The sequence below is a fragment of the Pelodiscus sinensis genome, chromosome 3 (genome assembly GCF_049634645.1).
Source record: "Pelodiscus sinensis isolate JC-2024 chromosome 3, ASM4963464v1, whole genome shotgun sequence".
Taxonomy (NCBI): Eukaryota; Metazoa; Chordata; order Testudines; family Trionychidae; genus Pelodiscus; species Pelodiscus sinensis.
In genome coordinates this window covers 130,628,695-130,654,174 of record NC_134713.1, presented here as the reverse complement: position 1 = coordinate 130,654,174, position 25,480 = coordinate 130,628,695, and the positions used below count along the sequence as shown (strand labels likewise).

The window sequence follows — 25,480 nt, the reverse complement described above, 5'->3', positions numbered from 1 at the left end:
CTCCCGGCAGAGGCGGAGCGGGGGGGGGAGGGGTCAGTTACCCCCGGGCATCATGCTAGGGGGGCGCCAGGCTAGACTGCAGGGGGGAGGTGTGAGGCGCTGGGCTCACCTGGGCTGCAGGAGGAGGGAGATGCCAGGAACCCGGCGCTGGACTCAAGGGGAGGGAGGGAGAGAGGGGCAGGAAAACAGCGCTGGGCTCAGCACGTCTGCGCAGTTTGGGGGGAGGTGTAGGGAAATGGAGCTCAGCTGGGCTGCAAGAGTGAAGAGGTGCAGGGTGCTGGGCTGTGGGAGTGGGGAGGTGTGGGGTGCTGAGCTGGGCTGGATTGGGCTGCGGGGGAGAGGAGCGCTTCAGAGCTCAGTTGGCTGCAGGAGGAGGGAGATGCTGGGAACCTGGGGCTAGACTCAAGGGAGAGGGATAGGGGCAAGAAATCAGAGCTGGGCTCAGCAGTTCTGCTGGGCTTGTGAGGAGGTGCAGGGAAACAAGCTGTGCTGTGGGGGAGACATGTAGGGAACCAGTGTGGGGCTCAATTGGGCTGAGGTAGATGGGGAAGGCATAGGGAACAGAAAGGCAGTTCAGCTGGGCTGTGAGGGGCTGCAGGGAACTGGTGCTGCACTCCCTTGGATTGTGGGGGATGGTTTTGGGGGAAGTGCAGGGAACCAGCGGGGGTGGGAAGCTCAGTTGGGTTGCAGAGGAGGGAGGTGCAAAGAAGCCTAGTTGGGAGGGGGGGAACCAGGAGCCCTGAAATGACCTTCTCTGGTCCAAAAAACCCCTCATCTGGGACCAGTCAGGTCCAGAGGGTGCCAGACCAGGGAGGTCCAACTCCTAACCAAGTCCCCTCCTTGCACCCTCCCTCCTAGCCAGACACCCTACCCCAATCTGTTCCTGCTCCTGCCTCCCGGAGTGCCCATGTGGCTCCAGAGCCCCCAAGCCCTGGGCTGGGCTGGGCAGAGGATGCAGCTGGGTGAAACAGTGAAAATTTATTCATTTTTTATTCTTTTTTTTATATGTGTTTATATTTTTGGGCTGCAAAAAACAGTACTGAAAAAAAACCGGGTTCCAACTAAAGTAAAAAGTTTGGGAAATCCTGGTCTAGCCAGCTTTCTATCCATCTTACAGTCCATTTATCCAATCCATATTCCCTTAACGTGCTGGGAAGAATATTGTGGGTGACCATATCAAAAGCTTTGCTAAAGCTAGCACTGGGAGCTTTGGGAGGACAAGAAACAATGTATTTGCATATTCATCATTTGCTTAATGAATATGCAAGTGAATGTTACCAGTCCTCCAAAAGCTCGTGAATGGATTTATTGGTTCCCATGTCAAAAAGTTTGGGAACCCCTGCACTAGCAGATTGCAAGTGTTGTTAAAACAATCTGAACTCCAACTATGTCACTTGTTGACATCAACTGTTATTTATATTCAGATTCATTTTTGTATAATACAATAGCAAGAATGGATACAAAGATGTGTTCTACATCAGTTTATGAAAAACTATCAGTCAAGAAAAAAATTCAACATGGGGAAATGCACCAGAACAAGTGAGCACTGAAAAGAGCAGTGTACAAACAATTTTTCTTTATTTATTTTTTACACATCTAAGTTGAGAATTCACATTTTAAAACAGCCTGTACCAAATTCATCTTTCATAACGCCACTGAACTTACTCCAGGGATTCATGAATATTAAGACAGAAAGGGATCATTATACTCTAAGTGGAAAGCCACAGGCAGGAGGGGAGAGGGGCATTCCTTCCATAAAATAGTCATGGCCAACCTCATGGAGGGATCTGTAAGAACAAAAGCATCAGCCCTGCCAGTAAAGAAAAACAGGAACACAGGGTGCCATACACTTTGAAAAGTGATAACACCCCAAATGAAAACTCCTGACAAGAAACATAACACAGACTCAACATTATTAATATTAAAAGGCCTAGGATTTGCAAGTGCTCAGAAAAGAACAGTACTCAGCTCTGAAGAAGGCTCCAGCAAGTTGATAGATTCATTTTACATAACAAATTGTTAAAATGTGTTGAATCAGCTATTCTTTTGTGGCTATAGATCCAGTTCGATATTATGGGGAGAGTCCATCCAACTGGCAAAAAGGCATTATTTGACTGTTTTGGAAATGTAAAGGCAGCAAACAAGATTGCTGTAACGATTGTGACATTACTCCATCGGTCCAAGAGGAAGTTTTTCTGCTTTGGTTTTGTTGGCCCAGCATGCTGATATCTTGAGGACCAAGAGAAAATCTTCACAATGTGCGAGCTTATTGAGAAGGCATGAAGGTTCAGGTGCTGATTCACATTCCCCATTCACATTTATGGACATCAAGGCTGCATTTCACTGTGTGGACAGAGAACCACTTTGGGCAATCTTGAAACTTGCAGGCCTACACAGAATGTTTCATCTTGTACATCATGACTCCCCAAGCTGCATTCTTGTGAATGGAAAAAGAATCAACTTCTGAATTCGGTTCGATGTTCAACAAGGATGTGTTGCTGCCCAGAACTCTTCAATGCTGTTCTACACTATGTACTTGATCAGACCCCAAATAAATGTATTTTTGGTCTACATTGGGGGTGGGCAATAATTTTTGATGGGGGGGGCCACTCCAAGATTTTGGAAGGTGGTCGAGGGCCGCATTCTTCCATGATATTAATTGAGAAAATGTGGGGTCTGGGATGGAGGTTGGATGCTGTAGGGAGCTTGGGGGAAGGGATTGGGGTGCAGGAGGGAGACTGGAGTCTGGGAGGGAGTTTGGGTGAAGGAGACAGTTGTGACCTAGGGCAGGGGACTGGAGTTCAGGGGTTTGGGATGTGACCTAGGGTAGGAGGGTTTTGTGATCTGAGGTAAGAGACTGGGGTGCCAGATCAGGGAGGGGGAATGGGAGTTAGAGGGGACAGAGGGTTTGAGTATGTTGGGGCAGGAAAGGGCGGTGGTGCCAGAAGCAGGCTGTGGCCAATAGACTTACCTGCCAGCTGCCAAACTAGCCTGCCTGCCTGCACAGCTAAGGCTTGCAGAGCTTAAAACATTTCTCAGTCAGCCAGCTTGCCTACTTGCCTGGCCATGTGCTTCACTGAGCTGAGGAGAGGGGGTGTGGTTCTTCTTGGCTGCCTTTTATTCCAACAAGCAGCTCCCATTGGCTGGTTTCTGGCCAGACGCCAGCCAATGTGATTGTGCTGGGGGGCAGGGTGCCTCCTGAAACTTCCCTTTTAAAACAGAAACGGAGCCCTGCATGGTGTGTGGGGCTGTGGGGCAAATGGGGAGCCTGCCTTGGGCTCCCCACTGCCTCCACTGGCCGGATCTGGCCTGCGGGCCGCATTTTGCCCACCTTAACAAGAATCTCACAAACATCAATTTTGATGATGGCTCAGTTCTAGTTTTCAAATTAATGGACAAGCTAGTGGTGGCTAGTTGAAGACTTGGAAAGCTCAATGGCAAAAGTCAGTCAATAAACTGCGGGTAAAATCAATATTCTTCCGGATAGCAATTTCAAACACATTGTGGGGTCTAGCATCTTAGCTGGTGACCATCCAGCTGAGTGTGTCACTTACTTCACCTAAACGCATAGCTGGACATGAGGTAACTCATCAAGCTTGTTTTTTTTCAAACTAAACATCTTCATAGAGAGACAAGCTGAGGATATATAATATGTTGGAGTCAATATCTGATGTATAGGATTGAACATGGCCCCTCACTGTCAACACTGAAAAGCAGTTTCATACCATGCAGATGAGCATCTCTGAATGATCCTACCCTATAACACGCCAGACTTGGTTTAGGACAGAACATCATGGAAGCACATAGTGCAATTAGTGGCCTCTAACCAACTCTTGCTATAAATCAGTAGCCTTAGGGCAATACTCCTTTTGGCACTGCAACCCTTTAATGTCAGGCAGTTGCCAGACCAGAAAGTCAGAGCAGCCTAACCACTTCCATTACAGCCTTCGGCCTGTCCTGTCTCACACCCTCACACGACCTTTAGCACCTCTCACACACCCTGAAAGTGGGTGTGCCACACTTAAACTATTCCTGTATCCAAGTTCCTCTTCTTATGTCCTGCCATGGCTCTAATGACCTTCTGCTCACTCTCTCATCTCCCTCTAATTCCAAGCATACTGCTTTTGGCTAACCTGTCCCTTCCAGTCTCCTATTACAATAGACTGCACTTGACCCATGTTCATGAGGCCATGCTTCAAATCCAGTACTCACCACTCCACCCAACCCTCCCCACCTCTCTGTTTCTTCTGCATTACTCTTTTCCCACTCACTTCCCCATCTATACCTCCATGATGCTACTGTAGAGCTCCCATCCTATCCCCTGCTTACATACCTCAGCTCTCATTTAACCAAACAGCAAGATGGTATCTCAAGTCATTTCTCATCTTGGTGCAAATGAATGTTAGTACTAAACAAGATGATTAGTACGGAGGGATGCAAAAGAATGACAAAGATGAGCAGAATAAGTTAAAGGCAAGCAAACTACTGACCACAAAAATCAGGGTCAGATTATACACTCCCATATGTTTGTGTACACACATTGTACACAAAATGCAGCCGCTGATCCACATGAGATAGGTATGCATCTTTAGCAGGAAAACCTTCTTTTTTGAAAGAACCCGTACTCCTAAAAAAATGATGCGTATGGGTTCTTTCGAAAAAGGGGTTTTTTTCCCCTGAAAGAACCCCAAATAGACTGAGGTTTCTTTTTTGAAACCCTTTTTTGAAAAAGTGCTCTCACGCGATTATGCAAATGAAGCACAAGATTTGTAAATACATGCTTCATTTGAATTTTTGATCAGCCTCATTTACATTCCTCTTTCAAAAGAGGAATGTAGTTTAGACAGATTTCAGCTTGTTGGAAATTTCAAAATTATTTTTCTATTTTACATTTGAAAACTTTTCAAATTTTACGTGAATCAAAGAGTCAAATCAAGTTTTGTTTCAGCTCAAACAAAATCTTTTGTTTCAATTAAGTATATTCAAGTTCATCCATTTATAATATTTAAAAACAATAAAATTAAAGGAAATTTTGAAACAAACTCATCTCAAACTGAAAAAGTGAAACATTTCATCAGCTTCACTGTTAAAAATCTCTGCCTTTTTCTCCTTTCAATTTGTCTAGCTTCAGCATTGCTCCTTGTATGCTTTTCTCTGCTAGATTAGAGGCCTTTAGGAACCAGCATTTTTCCCTCAAGTATGTACTTATACATTTGTCATGAACAGAAGGAGTGCTGACCTGCACCCGGTGACTAAGGAGTTAACGCAGGTCCCCAGCAAAGCTGTCAGCCGAGGGGGGAGATGTCAGGCAGTCAGCCAATAAAAATGCACATAGGAATTTCAAACCTGGACAGAGGGCTTTTTCTCTCTTTCTCTTCTTTGTCTGATGGCAGAGTAGTTTCTCCCAGGTATTGAGGGAGATGAGAGATACCTTCTCTTTCCAAGAATGGACTTCTTGAATTATGTAGGTAGAGAAACGTTTAGATAGTCCATCAGGGTTTATTGTTTTCCTTGTTTGGGGGTTTGGAAATTGTCTGAGCTGGCTAATGGTTTTTCTCTTTTGTAACTAAGGATTGCAGCCCAATTGACTTTCCCTGAGTCTATGTCAATTGTGGCTACTTACCACCTAGTCAATTTACTATGCTTGCAACAGTAGTTTTGTTTTGATAATAAAAGAGTTTTCTTTTTATTTTGATTAACCGGTATTAGTTGATTGTTCTGTCCTTAAGATTAAGTGCCTAGTTACAAGGTGGAGTCCATTGTTCTCTGTGGATTCCCTCAATTTGTTTTCCCAACTCCAAGCAAAATGGAGGTTGGAGGCAGAGGGGAGAGCTTTACCTTAAGGAGGAGATTCCTGAGAGATCTCTTCCCTTGAAAAGGATTTTTATTTTATATTTTCTTTTAATTGCTTGGGTGGTGGCAGCCCGGAACCAGTCTTGTCTTTTTGTTGGATCTCAGGGGGACTGAGATTGAATAAATTTGTCTCTGGGAATCACAGACACAGATTTTGCATTTTTTTATTCTGCTAACTGGTCCTCCACCTTCTGCATTCATAATGCCAGAGTAGAGAACTGCCGTGACAACCTTGCACTCAAATCACCTCTCAATCTTCTTTTTGGGAAGTGAAACATTATTTTTTTACTTCACTATCAGGCATTTTATCTAGTTATCAAATAATCTGTGGCTCTTTTCTGAACCCTCTCTGATTTTTTCAACATCTGTTTTAAACTATGAACACAAAAAGGGCATATAGTATTCTAGTGCTGGTCTTACCAATGTCATATGCAGAGGTAAATTCAGCTCTATTCTCCTACTCACCAACTTCTCTGTTTTACATATCTAAGAATCACATTAACCCTGTTTACCATCATATTGGGAAGGAGCTCATGTTGAATTTCTTGTGCATTATTACCCCCTAAATCCTTTTGGGACTGCTTTCTGAGATGCAGTCCCCCATTCTGTAGGCAAGGACTGCATTCCTGGAGACCAGATGTGTAACTTTGCATTTGGCCATCATAAAATGCATTTTGTTTGAATGGGCCCATCTTACCAAGCAATCCAGATCACTCTATATGACTGCCCCTGTCCTCATCATTATTTATCACTCCACCCATCTTGGTATCATCTACAGCTTTTATCACCAGTGATTTTATGTTGGTTTCAGGTTGACTGATGAAAAAACTGAATAGCATCAGGCCTCATACAGATCCCTGTGGAATCTCACTAGAAACACCCCGATTCAATGATGATTCCTGATTTGCAGCTACTGTATTTTGAAGCCCAGCAGTTAGACAATTCTTAAGCTATTTAATATGCATTTTATTCCTGTTGTACAGTGCTAATGTTTTATTCTGAGCGTTGGGCAGTACTAAGTCAAATGCCATATGCAAATCAAGATATATTACATCTATATAGTTTTCTTTGCAACCAAGCATGTAATCTCATTAAAGAATGAAATCAGGTTTATCTGTCTAGAACTATTGTCCATAAAACCATAAATCAAAACAGGAAAGGATATACTGACAGCTCCTGTTCTTTTAAACTGTCAGGTAGTTGAAAAGCTTTGGATTGTACAAGTATTCCAGGAGATTTGGCTTTTATTCCTGGCTTTATCACATCATTGCTATGCTATATTGGTCCTTGACTTTCCTGTCTTTGAAATGGGATAATTCCTTTCCTATCATGATTTCATGAATCTCAGTTTGTTGAAATGATTTGAGAACTCAGAATGGACGGAGCATGAAGTGTTACTCCATAATACAGTGGCAAGAGCACTGCTGCTGAGAATTCACTGTCAACAGATGGAGAGTTCAGAGCATTTCTCTCACTCAACTTGGTATCCAGTCTCACTTCATTTGCATAAAAGGTACAGCTTGATGGATGATCTATTAAATCAGATGAAAATGTCTTCATTTCAGATAGGAAAGAATGCATTGTTAATTCTACCATGCTGTTTCTGAAGATCTGGGAAAAAAATATAAGTCCTGCAAGGCAAAAATGTCCAGCTATCCAGAAATTAATCAGGAAATAAGGCACTGCATTAGTCACAGCTCTTCATTCTAACAATAATTTAGCTGCTGGGGCAATGACCTCAGTTTGTGTAATTTGACAGAGCACTACTAAAGTTATTGGTGATGTACAGATTTATTTCAGTTAAGGATATGTCCCTAGAATTTTACTAAGAGTTCAGATGCAAATGACTGAAAGGAAAACTGCAATTTCAATAAGCAGTCTTTATTTTTTAAAATATATCTTTGGCTCCCACGGAATTCCAAAATGACTGATTTTCTAGCAGCACTTATTTGAGGTGGCTGGAAAATGGAATTTCTGTCCCATGAAAAATATCAGGATTTTGAAATGTTCTTTTATTCTGATTCAGGATGAAAAGTCAAAAACTTGAAGTATTTTGCAGAATGAACTACAGGTTGCACCTCTATAAACCAGAGGTGGATGTTCTATGGGTGTTATAGGATCAGAGAGTCCCAGAGTGATGCAGGGTATTGGGGGGGACCAGGAGCTTGGCACTATGCAGGTGTGTGGGGTGTGTAATACACAGCCCAACTGGGCTGTGGGGAGTGGAAAGCAGGAAGCCCGGTGTGAAGCTCAGCTGGACTGCGGGGCAGGGGAGCCAGTGTGCAGCTCAGCTGTGCTGCAGGGTTCAGGAGTTGGCACATGGCTCAGATGGGCTGAGGAGGGTGAAGGGGCTCAGCTGGGGTGTGAGAGAGCCAGGAACCCGGGGGGGGGGGGGGAGGAGCAGAGGGGAGCAGCAGTGGAGCCAGAAATGAGCTCCCCTGGTCCTGAAATATCACTCATCCAGGACCAGTCAGGTCCCGAGGGTGCCAGACCAGGGAGGTCCAATCTGTATTCAGAAACAGTCCATTCTGGAAATATCAAAACACTGATTTCAGTATTATTTACATTAAATCATGAATCCTTCTGCAAAGCAATGGGCACTACAGAATTTTAAAGCCCATATCATATAAGCATAGGATTTATGGAAGGCATATAACCCGTGTTTTGGTTGTGACATGTTAATACTAGCTTGTGGGTTGTTAACACAGATAATTATTAAGTTAGGAAGCTGCCAATGCTCATAAGGTAATAGAAAACACAATCCATAAGTGGCTTCCACAGCCTGACCGAAGTAATACATGCCTACTTGTGCAAGTCATAGGTCAGGTGTTTCGCTATCTCTTCACAGTCATGTGTGTCTATTTTAAAATATATCCCTGCCATGACTACAAAGGTCAAATTAGTCCTTGCAAGATCAGTTGTATGTTTTGATGCACAAGCTGGCTCTAGAGCTGCCTTTTTAGGTGGATGGTAATGAAAGAAATTTGGTGGGTGGCCTATAATATCTTTATTTCCTCCTAAGCAACATTTACTTTCAGGGATCCATCAGCACAAATGCACTGGCCCTGAGGATCAGAATAGCTGAATTGCTTGCAATAAAGGCTCACATCAGCGGTTTGGACTAATGACAGACTCTGGTTCTCAAATCCTCAGAGATAATGTGCTTTGCTAAGACCTGCAATGCTATTCTCAGGGTAAAATTTAGCCTTCAGAGTGTATTTATATATATCAGTCAATCAACCAGACAATCCAATTAAGAATCAGTAGACTTGTATTTCACTACTCAGCATACCACTTTTTCTTACTAAAACTGCAAAGTGTCAACCGAATGTCACCTCTTACCCTGCAGCTCCACAAAAGATGCCGAAAAGACGTACAAGCGGGTGATGGGGGAGGAGTGGAGTAGGAGAGAGAGAAGGCAAATTTGGCGGAAGAAGAATTTACCTGAGGCATCCTTCCTCTAGGGAAAACAAATACCCAACCTTCTCTGTAACTGTGAGGAAAGACTTGAACCAGTCTGACCTGACATGCAGCACGACGCAAAACTATGAGGGAGACTCAAGCAGAGGAGGAGTGTTAGACTAATATTTACTTTCTAATTATTTCACTTCATTAACTGTTGATTTTTAATTGAAAATTCTATCTAATTAGAATGGAAAAATATACTTACTGGAATGTTTGTGCTTGTCAGCATCCTCATCTGAAAACAAAACAAAGCCAGAAAAAGATAATCAACAGCTGGCAATGGAATTAAAAATCTGAGCATAATCATCACAGACAGAGTCGGTCACTGGGCTTTTTCTAGGGCCTGGAAACAAATGAAATAACCAACCACACCTCATAAACCAAAAGGGACGACTGATCATCTGGACTGAACCCCTGCCCATTTCATGCCACAAAACCTCACCCACCCACTCTCACAATAGGCCCATTCTCCCCGGCTGAGTTACTGAAGTCCACAAATCTTGATTTAAAGACTTCAAGTTACAGTCCACTAAGTGCAGCTGTTTTCTCTTCATCTGAAAGGGTGTGTGTGCGGGGAGGGGAGAGGGAGGGTGAAAGACTTGATGTTAGGACTATTGTATTCAATTGTTCAGTCTGTCAGTAGCATGACCAGATGGAAAAGTAAAATATTGGGATACAAGGTGGTGGAGGTGAGGGGGGCAGCCATAGGCACATGGCCAGAAACCTTAGGAAGCTACAAGGAAGGGTCATATGGCCCTTGCTGCAAGCCATGGGGCAGGGGCTCATGGCCTGGCTCTAGCCACTATGAAAGATGTGGGATAGGGATGCATAGCTCCAGCTACAGCCCCAATCACATCCCTGCTGCAAGGAGTGGGCTGAGGGAGGGGGTGTGGATGCAGGAGGGGGCCTCAAGCTTGGGACACAGAAGGGGGTGCAGGCTTCAGGCAGCACTTACCTTGGGCAGCTTCCCGGAAGTGGCAACATGCCTCTTTCTCAGCTCTTGGGTGAAGGTGGGGTTAGGCGGCTGTGTGTGCTACTGCTGTGGCCAGCACCTGCAGGCACCATCCTCATAGTTCCCATCGGCCATGGTTCCTGACCAATGGGAGCTGTGGAGTCAGCACTAGGGGCAGGAATGGTGAGGGGGCTGGAGCACATGACTTACAAGGAAAGGCTGAGGGATTTGGGCTTATTTAGTCAGCAGAAGAGAAAAGTGAGGGGCGATTTGATAGCAGCCTTTAACTACCTGAAGGGTGGTGTCAAAGAGGATGGAGAGAGGCAGTAGTGATAGATGACAGAACAAGGAGCAATGGTCTCAAGTTACAGTGGGGGAGGTCTAGGATGGATATTAGAAAATACCATTTCACTAGGAGGGTAGTGAAGCACTGGAATGGGTTACCTAGGGAGGTGGTGGAATCTCCACCCATAGAGGTTTTTAAGTCCTTGCTTGAAAAGCCCTGGCTGGGATGATTTAGATGGGGGTTGATCCTGCTTTGGACCAGGGGCTGGACTCGATGAGGTCTCTTCCAGCCCTAGGATTCTATGAACAGTACACAGTATTAAGGTGGCTATTCCTGAGCATAAGGGCTGAGGGAAGGACATGTCACTGCTTCTGGGGATCTGTGCAGAGCCAAGTATGGAGACTGCCAGCCCCACACCAACATACCTACCTGAATACTGGGAGAAATGGCATCCTGATCACACATCAGTTGGGATGCGGGACTCAGTGTTCAATACCAGGACAGTCTCTAGCCTACCAGAGACTAAGAGCAACAAAGAGAGAGATGCAGTCTCTGTAAAATGGGATTCACTGACTGCCCTCTATCTGCACTTTGAGATCCTTGAGGGACAAAAAGGAAGTGCAATATGTCCATTTTTATAATGACGCCCACGGTAAGTCTTGTCCTGATGCAAGGCTGATGCAAGCTGGCTCCCAAGAAGACCAGTTAGTTTATTTCTTTATACATGGAACTATTCAGCTGGCAAGAGTGAGAATCCCAGATGAACTTTTCTGTCCTGCAAACCCACAGGAAGGCAGCTATCTCTTCAAACCAGGATCTCACCATCATCCGTTTGCAACAAGTTCCTTTCACATGTGCCCCAAACCCTCTACTGGCAGCTTCAATCATACACAGAAAATCGAGGATCAAATTCTGCCTTTGGATATGCAAGTAGGGAAGACTTATTGGCTGTAGTGAGTGACAGAGCAGAAATTTGCCTTTTTAAATTGACCCTAAAATAAACTCTACATCCTGTGTAGAGTTAACAATGCACTAGCTCCCTGAGGTTTGGCTTTCTTAGAGAAGAAACTGAAAACAGATTTCACCCCCATGATTCTGCCCAGGCATGGGTGCACCTACATCTCTTCATCAGGCTACACCCTAGATCCTCCCTCTGTAGAAAGTCCCTTCCTTATACCTGATAAGACGGGTTATCAGCCTTAAATTTAACCCTTTGCTAGTAGGTTTGCTAACAATCTAGAGAGCTTCAGGCAAATGCTGCCAGCCTGGGAGAACCAAATACATCTGAGAAAGAAAATAAAATTTGGCTCTTTGAGAGGAATTTACTGGTTTTGAAATTAATAATTAATTTTCTTTTGCCTCTGCTTTAAACTTTAATAGCAGCAGATATGCAGGAGACTCTGCAGGATTTATATTACAGAACTCAGTCTTTAGAGAAGCTACTATGCTTTATTTAATTTGGAAGATAATTACATCCAAACAATTCACACGCACACTTGGATGATGGAAGTCTGTCACTTGATAAATTAAGTAATGGTGCTGAAAGCTGTCTTAACCCATCCAATCTGAATCAATCAGTCTGCGAGTCGTGTAATGTAAATGACATGTGCAGCTGTCAAAGCAATAATTTGCTCAGAATCATTTATTTTCCATTCTTTTACTAGTGTAGAATGAGGCAAACAGATACACTGTAGGATGACTAGAAGCCTCTTTACTATTTCTATTTTCATTTGTAAAACATTTTTTTTCTTCATAGGGCATTTCTACCTCCCCTGGCTTCCAGTTATCTCAGTTTCAACGCTCAGTGTCCCAAAATCTCAACATGAGGATAGATTTTTTGAAGGAATTGACCTGGAAGGCTACAGATTCCCATGCAATTACCTAGTCTATTTTGACTCCTGAATGCTATTTTGTGAAAGGACACTGGTGCCAGGAGAATACTACATCAAACTACAGGGTATCCCCGCTCCATGTCCGAGATACGTTCCAAAAAACGTGGGCGGATAGTGAAACGATGGAAAGCAGAGAATTTTTTTCGCGGCATTTGCACCAATTGGTCTTTTTTGTGTGTTCGACATAAGAGCGGAGAATGGGAGGACTTATAACGCAACAGTTACTACAAGTGTCAACGACTGTAGTGTGGAACTGATGTATACCGGGGCAACATATGGCAGGGATGCCCTGTATATGTTTAGTGCACACACGGATGTTGATGGATGCATGTTGGATTTACACTAGTATAGAGTACAGAATTTGTCCTCAAGTTATTATACCAGGAAGAATGTTTCTGCTTAGATGAGTACCCAAAAGTAGCATAAAAAAGATCCAGAAATTCACTACTCACATCACAGCAACCATTGTACAAGGCTGCCCCTGATTGGATTGGGAAATGTGTGCATTTAAAACGTAGCACCAGTTCACGTGTCTTATTAAGGAGAATAAAAACCTTAAAATAAATAAAACCCAAGCCTATTCATGAAGGCAGAGCTCATGAACTGACAACCCAGGAGACAAATGGCCTCCATATGCATAATGCAAGACCCATACATTTAGCTACAAGTCAAGCTTCCTCATAACATATGACCCTGCTGACATGGAGGAAACACCACTAAAGATGAAACAGTGAGGCTGTTCCTTTTGAATCCTTGGTCTCTGGACCAAGGCTGCTGAAAAAGGTGCTAACACTGTTGATGGGGAGGAGGGGGAAACACCCTCGGCTAGAACTGGAATCAGATCAACTGATTTCACAGCTAAAGAAACAAATTCTCTTCTCATTTGGGGTCTGTCTACCTGGCAACTGGTAATATGATTGCCGGGTACACAGATATAGATCGAGCTCTGATCTAGTCAGTGTGCATATGATAGCAATGAAGCCAAGGAGGCATGAACTTCAATGCAGAGACTCAGGGTTTGTACAGCCTAGGATGAAACCTGTGCTGTTGTGGTTTCAAAGCTATCGGTACACCTGCTAGCTAGACTAAAGCTAGTGTGTGTATGTGTACATGTGCTGCAATCACATCTTTGACAGCCATACAGACATACACTGGCATTGGTGTAAACCCAGAGCAATTCCAATGAAACCAATGTTATTACACCTGTTTAAATCCATGGTAAGTGAAATCAGAGTGTGAGATGGCCAGAGGCTAGCAATTGTAATGCCTCCATCATTTTCCAGACGGCATACATAGTTACGCCAGCATGACTCAAAATCTCCAAGCACGGCTTCAAAGAGCAAGATGTAAAATCATTTAAACTCTGGAAATGAAATAGAGACACTGATGTCAAAGTGACGTCAATGGAAACTCGGAGGAGGAGGCAGCACAGAACTTTCTAAATAGCACAGGGAAAAAATATTTTTTATTGCTGTACTGTGTGGAAGCCTTTTGCCCTGGTGCCTAAAGAGGGATAATGTTCCTGAAGACAGCAGCCCAGGCTTTCAAATAAATTATTTCAGTAGTTTCCAAATGCCTCAGTTTTGCTTTGGCATTTAATTACCCACATGAATCTTTGGTTGTCTAACTTCAGTCCTTTCAAGAGTGTTATGTTCTAATTAATTGAAACCCCTGGAGTGTATTATCACTGCTTTAAAACCTAACTGCATTTTTATAATATTGTGACATTGTCATTTCTGTGATCAGAATGCAACCAATCTGCCCAGATGAGAGTGATTTATTTCCACTGTATTTTATAACATGGTTGGAGGATATTTCTTTAACAATTCATGGAGTATCTTAAACCAGGGGTTTTCAAATTCTGGCTCACAGCCTATCAGGGCAAGCCACTATCTGGTCACGAGACACTTTCTTTATCTGCGCCTCCACAGGTGTGGGCAATCGCAACTCCCATTGCAGATCCCTGGCCAATGGGAGCTGTAGGAAGTGGTGTCCCGGTCAACATCGCTATCAGTCTTAAACTCCTTAGCAAATGTGGCTTTACATAGCATTTGGAGTCTGAACTGCTTTCTTTAACTCTATGATTCTAAGCTGGTTACTGGAGAGTACTAAGAGAGCACATTGTTCTAACCCTGCAAGACTCGTAGACCTTTTATGCCAGAAATTTCTCAAAACAGAAATTCCATCCTGACACATCTCCGCTAACTTGAAGGGAGTGGTGTCTTTTTACAGCAGGGCTGAATTTGGTTGCAAGACTTTAAAATGTCAGATACTGCAGCTTGGGGAGAATTTCCCAATAGAGTCTAATATAATCACTAAATCCACATAAACCTTGTGTTACCTATGCTTGGAGGGAGGAGGTGATGCAACTTCAAATGTCCGCAGACATTGCAGAAGTGGGCTTCCCAATGCACAAACACAGAATGCTAAGGGGGAAAAGAGGAACTGCAGCTGATTTTGTAGCCCACAGCCTAGAGAAATGGTCTTGGAGCAGCTGTGATCTATGGTCTGCCTGCAGGTCCCTTATTCAGAGTTTACTTTCTGCATGTGAGTTCACCTCTGATGAGTGACATGCAGTCAACAAGTAACTTCCATGAAAGCATTTAGACATAAACGTAAGTTTCTCAGTGACAGAAATATACTGTGACAGCTACATATTTCTGTTTTAGTATCCCATAGGTATGTAATTTCATGATGATAATAGAAAAATGGTGCTACAGAAGTAAAGCCAGTCAGTGCCTGATCTTGTATTAAATTAACCAAGAGTGATTTTTTGGAGGACTCAAGGACCCAGCTAGTCCAGTATCCTGTCTCAGATGGCAGTCAATAGAAGATGCGTCAAAAGTTAGAAGAAACCTGCCATAGGGCAGGTGGTTCTAGTGAGTAGACAGGGCCAAGTACCGTCTGTCAGAGCAGATAAGCCCAATCCATCTTGACCAGTGAAGGGATGTTAAAGACCAGGGAGCAGGTAGTGATGGGGACAAGTTGTGCCAGGGGAAGAGGGTGGAGGGAATCTAATCTCTGTGGGGAGTCTCTAGAGCAAAGAGCCAGTTACTCAAGGAGTCAGCCTTGGGGCTACTGTTTCAGGAAGGGAGCCAAAATGGGAAGCTAGAACTGGGAAGCTGTCAGGTGTAGGGCACTAGAGACCCTGAGGAGAGGTGACCTTGAAGCCTAAAAGCAAAGAGCAAGTTACAAGGCTGCTTTCTCTTCATTTACTTGCTTCTGAAAAAAATGTAACCTGCTTGAGACTGGGCATGGCAGCACATGACTGACAGCAATAGGGTGGCGGAGAAGACATACACAAATTGTGACATGAGTCCAGAGTATACACTTATGGAAAAGTTTCAAGAGGCTGGTAAATACCCTGAAGTACAAGGATGTAAATGTGCTTTTAAACTAAATAAACTCTGGATATTCTCAAATAGCCATATAAATATCTAATCTTTTTTGGGCTCCCTACTATTAAATATACAATCCTTTTTGGACTCCCTGCTATTAGTTACATATGTAGCAATAAGTTTTACTGCTAATTGTGCTTTTTTGTAAAAATAAAAAAAATAAAAAATAAACACCAAAAAAGCCATCTGAGTTTTTGGAAAAAGTTTTACAGTTTCTGAGAATCACATTTTGAAAATTTAAATGTCTACACTTTCAAACAACTATTGCAAGCTTGGAAGCAAGCAAAAGCCACTAAAAATAAATTGAATGAATATTTGCCTCAGCACTGAAAATTGTATCAGAACCTTGTTAAAAAGACATGTAGCTTTTACATATAAGTGTGGAGTTTGGTTTCATACTTTTTCAGTTCACAATATATATTGACCAACACTGGGATAAAGAAAAAGCTAGCATGAATCAGAATTACCTGGCTGTTAAAAATTGTTAACATTCCTTTCTGAGATGCTGTTACCATGAAATCCAGCTGTGGCACCTTTGCTATGCACTTAATCACATCTCGTCTCTTGACACCTGCCAATGAAATAACATTTTTCTTTCTCTCACAGGTATAGAAATCTACGGAGACTAGGCAAAATACATAACTAAGAATAAGGTGCTAGGAATACTTCCCTCACTCACAAATATAAAAGGACAGAGTTCAGAGATGTAATAGACAAGAATGCAGATTATTCTAAGCTGGCTTTATATAGTCATATTGAATTTTCAAATATTAATATCTTGAGGATGAGGCTGGTTCTATATAACGAGCTGCAGAGGAATGTGGGGATGGGTGGGGAAAGCAGAAGAAGTTTATTAAGGGGCCGTTTGGGTCAGATGGTCTAGTCATTTAAAAAGAATAATAAAAGAAGAAATCAAGAAGAATTTAAGAAAGTGGGTGAATAGGCAAGGCCCATGCGCTCAAGGTATTTGGCGAGAAATCTTCAGATACAAACAGGACAATGATGGAGTCTAGGATTAAAAAGGGGATATATTATTAATATAGTAGAACAAGAAGTGTACATAAACTTTGTCAGCAGTGTGATCTCATCATTGCATCCTCAAAAAAAAGTTTGGAATTAACATTAAAAGATGGCACCTGCTTTTGTAATCCGCTGTCTTCGGGACACCAGGAAAACCATATTTTCTTCATCTAGCTGGGAAGCAAGGGCATCTCCTTCTACTATAAAATAGCCAAAGATCTTAAAAAAACCATAAAAATTCCTCAAACATGAATATATGCATAAAGATAAGCATTCACCAGATTCTGCTCAGAATTAACAATTTTTCTATAAACAATCACTTTTTTATATATCTATAACTAAATGTATATATATTACCTACTGTTATTCTTCTTCACCTGATCACAGTCTACTTATTCGTTCTTAGCTTGTGTATTTTTCTTGAGTGTTTGGAAAACACCCCGCTCTTATTGGGTGCTACTGCAAATAATAATTCTATTAAAATGAAAAAAAACCTTTGAGTGTAGCTCTCTCATTGATATTTTGCATGCAAAAGCCTTAAATTTCTTATGCATTTTCGCATTTCTGCACTTCCTTGTAAAGGATAGGATTGGAAGAAGTACTGAAACAACAAATATATTACTTAGTAGTGATCTTTTAAGACCTGGAACTGTTTTTGGTCACAGAGGATCAAATATACATTTAAACTTCTGGATTTGTATCAGACAAGCCTTGAGGTCCACTTCCACCCCCCAACTTTATGTGAAAAACAGGGGCATGGGATAATACGGAAGACCATGAAACAAGGGATTTTTAAAAACCCCACAAAAACAAAAACAAAACCTAGACACATTACACAGATGTCTGTTGCAAGGTGGGCTCTTAAAACAGAAACAAAAGGTCTAGTTCCTCTTCATTCCAGGGTGGAAAAGGTTCCAAAATGGAAATCCCTCCATGCTCTGGGTCCAAAAACAGAGCAGCTGTCTCCTCATGACATGACTCCCATCTCTCTGTGCTACAAAACTTGTCACTCCTTTCCTCCTCTCCTCATTATGAATTAGAAGGCCCAGCTGACTTTGCTACTCAGCCATCTAATCCCTTCCTGTGTGGTTTGAAAAAAATCTCTAAATCTGAGAGGAAAAAACTGGAATTGTTCCTAGGTTCCCAGGATCAAAGTCTCTTCACTTACCTTCTTTTACTAGTCCTAAAACCAGCATATCAAGAAGCTAGACAAATCTTAGCACTTTTTTCTCACCTAATCATTTTCTCTTTTAGTGCATCAATTGTCCATCCTGACAATTCTGATTTATGCCCCTTAGAGCCATGTAGAGAACATTCTGCATAGTCTGGCTGGGCAACTTAGTGCTCTCATCTTTCATGCCATTGCTGTGACCTCAGTCATTCCCACTTTTAATGACACTGCAATCAACTGTCAATCACAGCCCTATACATCTTTCCTTCTAACCCCCATTATTGCTGCTCTGCAGTTGTCTCTCCTTGTAACAACACCTGAATTGGAGGCTCACTTACCTATACAGTTTTCTTAAGTGACACTTGGCAGTCTCACCCTAGTGATTCCTTTTGCAATTTCACAGCACTACCATCTCTGAAGTAAATCAACCTTAGTATTGCCAACAATTCTTATATAAATAGCTGATGCTAAACCATGGCAAAGCATTGATTCTTGCCATTTAAAAATAATTAAATCCCTTGACTATTTTTAGTAGTAGCATACAACCTTTTGAAGAAACATTAGAAGATTTGTTTTGGGCTGAAGAGCTATAATTGAATATGTCAGTTGTTATTTAATATTTACAAGGTGGTGGCTCCTAGAGGCCCCAATACAGACTGGGGCCCTTTTTAGGTATGTCTACACTGCAATCCAAATCCTGATTACAGCAGCAATAGATATATCCAGAGTAGCTTTAGCCATGCTAGCATGGTTACATATATTAGCATAGATGCAGCAACACAGTCTGTACAGATACATTGGGACAGTGATTATATGTTTGTATTGCTTGCTCTCACTGAAGCCCACGCTGCTACGCCTTCATTGCTATTTTGATCAGCACTCATGTGGGTATGTCTGACTATGCTGCAGTCAAACTTAGGATTGCACTGTAGACATTGTGGTAAGATGCCATCCAAACACATACAAAGACCCAGTGTCCACCCCAAAGTGCATGCAGGTGACATACAAAGAGTGCAAGATCTCATACATAAAATTAGTGGACACACTGACAACTGTTCAGATTATGGAGTTGAAGTGCCATTTCTCCATTTCTGCCTCTCCACCCGTGGGAGAGTGCGGGAGTCAAAGACAGAATCCCAGCCTTGGGGCCTGAGTCACAAGAAGATGGTGAGGGGTCAGTGACTGAGAAAGGAAGGAGGTGGGAGGGAAGGTGCTCTGTTTTGCCCAAATGAAATTGAAGCTGATGGCAATGCAACCAGGAGAGGATGCCAAAGACAGGTCAGAAGTGCAGACGCAGACTAGAGAGACATTGATAGTAGAGATTCTGTGACGCGTGAGACCACTGCTGAGAGAGGGAGTGCAAAGGTTCTTCTGGCTGGCAGAAGAGGACCATCCTTATTTTACTGAGAGACAAACTACAGGGCAAAAGAGATAAAGCAGCAATAGAAGGAAGAAGGGAAAGCTGAGGATGGATATGAGGCTTGAAGGGGAGAATCCTAAAAGAGGGAGGGATAACTGTGAAAGGTATGGGAGGTGGAAAGAGTGAAGGCAGAGCAAGAGTCAGGCTTGTAGAACTTGGAGGAGAGCCCAAGAATATTGGTTTCTAGTTGCCTGTTCTAAACACTAGAGAATACTGCCTCCCTCCAGAATTGTCTGGCTTGCAGCCACCATTAAACAGTTGATATCAACCAAAATAAAACAAAACAGAACTCCTCCTATGCACAATATGGTGGAACGATACCAAACCCATTTGACTTTATTACGGCCATATCTAACCAGCTCCTTTCATTTTAAGAATAGTTCTAACCGATCAAACATGGCAGTGGATGCCTTTAGTTATCCTGGGTACATTTCTGGTTTGACTCAAGTTAGCTAAGAATGAGCTTCAGTGGACCTCAATGACTCATGCCTCCCCATACTGAGGAGGGGGGATACAATCTAAAGAGGACATGTGACTACTCCACATCTCCTCTGCCCAGGGCCGTAGCCTTCTCCCTGCCACACCACAGTTACCTACTAGGGGTGGTGTGGGGGTGGGAGGAGAAGGAGCTCTGGCTTTCTTCTGCTGCAACTTCCCTCAGAATATTCAGTTTCTCTCCCTGACCTGGGAAGGCAACAAGAGGGAGACACTTCTCATGCCAGTTGAAGCTGGCTGCTATGGGTTCCTGCTCTGTCCAGTTCATCAGCTTGGGGGGTGATAGTGGATCAACCCTAACCCCCCACCTCTCACATGGGCCTAGCTGCCAGGGATAGGGACTGAGTGAGCCAAAAATGTGCTGAGGGCAGAGGTGACTCTGGCTGTCTTCACACAGCCTGTGGTAGTTGGGTCTGGGTGGAGGTTGGCCTGATACTGCCCAAGCCAAGTTCTCTCTCAGGTAGCCTCTATGCTGCTCTGAGCAGCGACTTCAATTGACTGGCATGAGAAGTGGCTCGTCCTGCCCCTTCCACTCCCTGGCCAGACCTGGTAAAGGGGCCAAGCATTCCTGAGGGCAGGTGCAACGGGAGAAGGACAAAGTCCCTCTCCCTTAACCTCATCCCCTAAGAGGCCAGCCAGAAATCTGCACCATGCATCAACTGTGTCAGTGGACATAAGGTGCATTGTACTCAGACAATAAACTGAAAGTCATTACAGTCATAGACTCATAGGGCTGACCTTGAGAGGTCATCTAGTCCAGTCCCCTACATTCATAGCAGGACTAAGTATTATCTAGGGATCATCCTTGATAGATGCTTTTCTAAACTTGCTCTTCAAAATCTCCAATGATGGAAATCCCACCACCTCCTTAGGCAATTTATTCCAAGTGCTTATCCACTCTGATAGTTAGGAAGCTTTTTCCTAATGTCCAACCTAAACCTCCCTTGCTGCAATTTAAGCCCATTGCTTCTTGTCCAATCCAAATTCTGCCCTTCGATACACTCATGCAAACCCACTAGAGTCAGGGAGCTGGATTCTGCAGTCCATGATGGCCTGGTCTACTCTAGCCTGGGTAGTGTCCATAATGAAGTGCCACAGTAGTGTAGCTGTGCTGCTCTAGCATTTTTAAGAGTAGATAAGCCCTAATGTGGCTTTGTGGCATAATAAGAGTCCTTAAATAGGCTGGAGATAGTCCATGGAGAATTCTCTCTTGCACAGAAAAGCTCTCAGCAGAGAGCTGGTGGAAAAAGGTCCATCACCTACTGCATCCATTGCCCCTCTTTCCACAGTGGGAAAGGAAGGGGTGCATCAGAGACTCCTTCCCTATCCCTGGATGGGATGGGTAGGACTGAGCAGAGATGTACCATGCTTGATCCTTGACTGACATAAAGTCCTTGAGGAGCTTCACATAAATAGTATAAATTAAGGCTGTGCAGAGACAGCTATAATTTGTGCTGGTGTTATGTAACCCTAAGTTAGGGAGCAGCTGCTGGCTCCCTGCACCTTCCCCCTCCACTGCTAAAGGGTTAAATTTGGGCTAGTTTTAAAATACATGTGCCTTATAAGGAAATATAAATGTCTACCTCTGAACACTCATCTTAGTACCTATGGGCTGGCTCTTAAAAACTGGACAATCCTTTACAGAAGGTATTTGTGCACCTAAACATTCTTTCAGGTCCCTGAATGTGAGGGTTTGGACCAAACTTGCATTTTCATACTGAAGTACAATTCCCACTGAAGCTAGATTTTCCCGAGGGCAGAGCCAGTCTTTAGATGCTAATTTTTGCACCTAGAAGCATAGTAATTGTTGGTTAAATTCTACCATGAACAATGACTATTGCAACCCTAACACAGCACAGAAGGGTCACATGTTGCAAGATTCCCCCCCTTGCCTCTCCCAATCAATGGGAGCTACCAGGTCAGTATCTTGCAGTAGATGCTCAACGTTTTGGAGATCTGACCCTGATATACTTAATAACTCCCTGAATGAGAGCAGAGTTTACAAAGGAAAAAGTCCAGGAGACAAATTCATCTCTCCTCTTCTGTACCGTGCATGCTCTATTGGAGACGTGTGTACATCCAAAGGCAAAATTTGTTCCTAACACTGTTGGTTATATGTGTATTTTTAACTGTTCACTGCCACACTAAAAATAAATGCTTCCTTTTTCTTTCTCAGCTTGTCAAAATTGTATTTATGATTGGGTTTTATAAAGACTCATAAAGACTTTATAAAGACTTAGATAAAGACTCATATTGGTACAAATTAGATTCCCTAAGACAATCCATCTCATTTTACTTCTCACTTACACTCTAACCAACCAGAACAATACTTTTAGCTAATTTTCCATACAGCCTGAAGGCCAGATCCTTTAAAAAAATATTTTGGCCTTTAACAGATGAAAGAGTTATATAAGCAGTAATATAATTACATGGAACGTCACCTTGATTATGTAAATTATCCATAAATCCATTCTCCTTCCATAGCATCAGTAACTACATAATTGCACAGGCACACACACACACACATATATATAATTATAGTTATATAGTTATATCTTACCTCACACCATTCTATCCTTCCATCAGGGTTATTGCTAATCTTCCTGAAAAATGTCTTAACATCTTGATCCTTCACTTCTGGACCAAAGAGGGTTTGTACTATCTCACAGAATTTATCATAATCTATTTCATCTGTATTGGAACAAGAATAATAAAACATAACAAGTCCATCAGAGATGAGCACTAGCAAACTGTTTCTTCTTCTATTTCTTTCTTTGACAAGGTTGTTGACTCAGTAAATGGCAGGAAGGGGAGTAGTAGATGAGACAGATCTACATTTTAGGAAGACTTTTGACACAGTTGCACATGATATTTTCAGAAGCAAACTAGGGAAAAGTATCTAAAGGAAAATACCATAAAATGGGTGCACAACTCTTTGAAAGACCATATTCAAAAGTTCACTGTTAAATTGGGAGAGTGCACCTAGTGGGGACTTTAGGAGTCAGTACTGGCTCCAGTACTAGCCAAATTTGGGATAATGGAGTAGAGGGTATACTTATATAATTTGCAGTTACCACCCAGCTGGGAGGAATTGCAAGCACTTTGGAGACTGGATTAGAATTCAAAACTACCGTGACACATTGGAGAATTGGTCTGAATTCCACAAACTGAAATTTAATAAAGACCAAGTACAAAATACTAAATTGAGAAAGGAAAAGTGAATTGAACAACTAAAATTGGGGGAATAACTGGATAGGCATTAGGACTGCTAAAAAGAGTCTGGGGTTATAGTGCATCAAAAAGGGAAGATAGATAAGTCAACAACGTAATGCAGTTGTGAAAAGGCTAATATTCTGAGGTGTATTAACAAGAATGTTTTGTATAAGACACAGAAAGAAATTTTCCCACTGTAATCAGCACTGGTGAGGCCTAAGATGGTTTACCATGTCTAATTCCACATGCCACACTTCAGGAAAGATATGGACAAACTGGAGAGAGCTGAGAAGAAAGCCGCAAACATTATAAAAGGGTTAGAAAATCTGACCTCCGAGGAAAGGTTAAAAATGTGCTTACTTCTTGAGGAAAGAAGACTGAGGAGGAGAGGAATCAGGTAACACTCTAACTATATTAGGGACCATTACAAAGAGAATGGTGATGAATCATTCTCCATGCCCACTGAAGGTAGGACAAGAAGTAATGAGTGTAACCTGCAGCAAAGGAGATTTAGGTTACATAATATGAAAAAAACTTTCTAACCATAACAATAGTTAAGCTCTGGAATAGGCTTTCAGGGAGGTTATGGCATCTCCATCATTACAGTTTTAAGAACAGGTCAAACACCTGCCAGGGGTCATCTTGGTTTACTTGGGCCTGCCTTGGTACTGGCTACTGGACTAGATGACCTCTTGAGGACAATTCCAGCCCTACATTTCTATGGTACTGCATTTGGCTCATGGCTTAATTTCAACTTCAGCATCATTAATGTTCAAGTTCTCAATTTTCTTGTTGTATTTATTATAGCACCCATGCCAAAAACTGTTCAATCTTCTTAATTTCCAAAAATCTCATAGGTTGTAAAGTAGTTTACAAACAAACAATGCAGACTACAAAACCTGCAGGGTAAGGAGGAAAACATAGTGGAAGTGTTCCATCCCCAATTCTGGCTTACTCTGAGAGGTGTTAAGAGAACATTCTGCTAACCTCCCCGCCCAGGGTATCCTGAAGTCATAGGGAGTTCTGTGATAAAGCTTACTTTTATGCACTTAAAATTACTGGCCTGCAGTGGTAACAACCTATATGAGGTTGAGTTACTTATGGTAATAGAAATTGTTTGACTTGCACATTTAATTGGTACATGTGCCAAAAACACAAAGCACCACATTAAGGATTAAGCAAGTACTATTATGGGGAATTCCTATGTGGGGATGCTGCCAGTCAGAATAAGATTTTGTGGGTAAATGGCACAGTAACAGATTTTGGCTATAATAAGACTGCTGTAGGTTTTAGCTTCCAAGAGAAAATATTTTTCATAGAGCAATCTGCGTATTTCCCTTAAAAGTAGGGAAGGCAAGCCATGGCCTACATGACAGTTTGGGGTCCTCTGTAGAATCCTAGCTTGTCCCAGCTAGCTACCCAGTCTTCACTCCAAAGTTAAAGTCTCTCAGTCAGAAAGATAATGCCTCTTACCCTGATCTTTAACATACATCCCTATTCTTTCCTCCCTCTTCTGGGCAACTGTTTTTCCAATCAGGATCTGGAACTGCTTCAAGGCATAGTTAAATCTTGTCACATCAGAAAGAGTACTCAGTTTTCCTTTTCCTGAATCCTGTCCGTCAGACATCTTTGATTAATGGTGTGGAGGGGAGTCATGCAGGAAAGAGTGTGAAGAATCCTCTCCTCATGACCCCACTCAATCCTTGTTTTGGGTCCTGAAATCTTAAACTCTCATGCAAGGGTATGTGAAGTAAAGCCTCATGACCCTAATTCTGGGTGTCACTTAAATGAGTGAGCAATTATTGGCTTGACTAGCACTTCCTGATGACAAGCCTATCAACAAACTCCTGATGTCATAAACCTTCATTACATCACAGAGTCCCTATTGATCACTGAGCAGCCTAGGTCATGAGCCAGAATCAATGTCCAGTGGGTGAATGGCAGTAACAACTCTCATTTCCCTCTTTTGCACAAAATATAATACAGTAAAACTCCAGTAGTCCAGCATCCAATTGTACGACACTCCCGATAGTCCAGCATCAAAATGGCAAGAGCCTAGTGAGTGAGCTTCAGCAAAAAACAAGTCACAAGGCAGCAGCAGCAGTAGCTGAACCGAACGAAACTGGATGGGACCGAGTCAGTCTGCCACTGGTATTGTGTGATGCTGAACAGTGCTTGTGCTACAATAAAAAGGGTTAAAAACACTATATATACAGTATATGCTGTGTATGTATATAACCAGTTTATAGTACCTCTTGATAGTCCAGCATATCCGATAATCCGGCACCACCTACGTCCCAAGAATTCCGGATTAT

At 42.6% G+C, this 25,480-nt stretch overlaps 1 protein-coding gene and 1 long non-coding RNA gene across 9 annotated transcripts in view; one reads left to right on the top strand and one right to left on the bottom strand.

Moving 5' to 3' along the window:
* Nucleotides 1-5,584, top strand: part of LOC142827979 (uncharacterized) — an 81,675-nt gene extending 76,091 nt beyond the window's left edge. Inside the window, exon 4 of the long non-coding RNA XR_012902825.1 lies at nucleotides 2,059-5,584. This is a non-coding gene — a long non-coding RNA (uncharacterized LOC142827979). The remainder of the gene's footprint in view (nucleotides 1-2,058) is intronic.
* WDR64 (WD repeat domain 64) overlaps nucleotides 1-24,971 on the bottom strand; it is a 117,440-nt gene extending 92,469 nt beyond the window's left edge. For all 8 annotated transcript variants that reach the window (XR_003088175.2, XR_003088174.2, XR_003088176.2 and 5 more), the window contains exons 1-5: nucleotides 24,639-24,971; nucleotides 22,513-22,643; nucleotides 16,983-17,085; nucleotides 16,314-16,417; nucleotides 9,524-9,553 (exon numbers count right to left, since the gene is read on the bottom strand). Coding sequence is in view for 5 of the 8 variants with exons in the window: in XM_075924833.1 (XP_075780948.1) it covers nucleotides 9,524-9,553; nucleotides 16,314-16,417; nucleotides 16,983-17,085; nucleotides 22,513-22,643; nucleotides 24,639-24,792 (522 nt within the window). In the remaining 3 variants the exon portion in view is untranslated. The remainder of the gene's footprint in view (nucleotides 1-9,523; nucleotides 9,554-16,313; nucleotides 16,418-16,982; nucleotides 17,086-22,512; nucleotides 22,644-24,638) is intronic.
* Nucleotides 24,972-25,480: the final 509 nt, after the last annotated feature.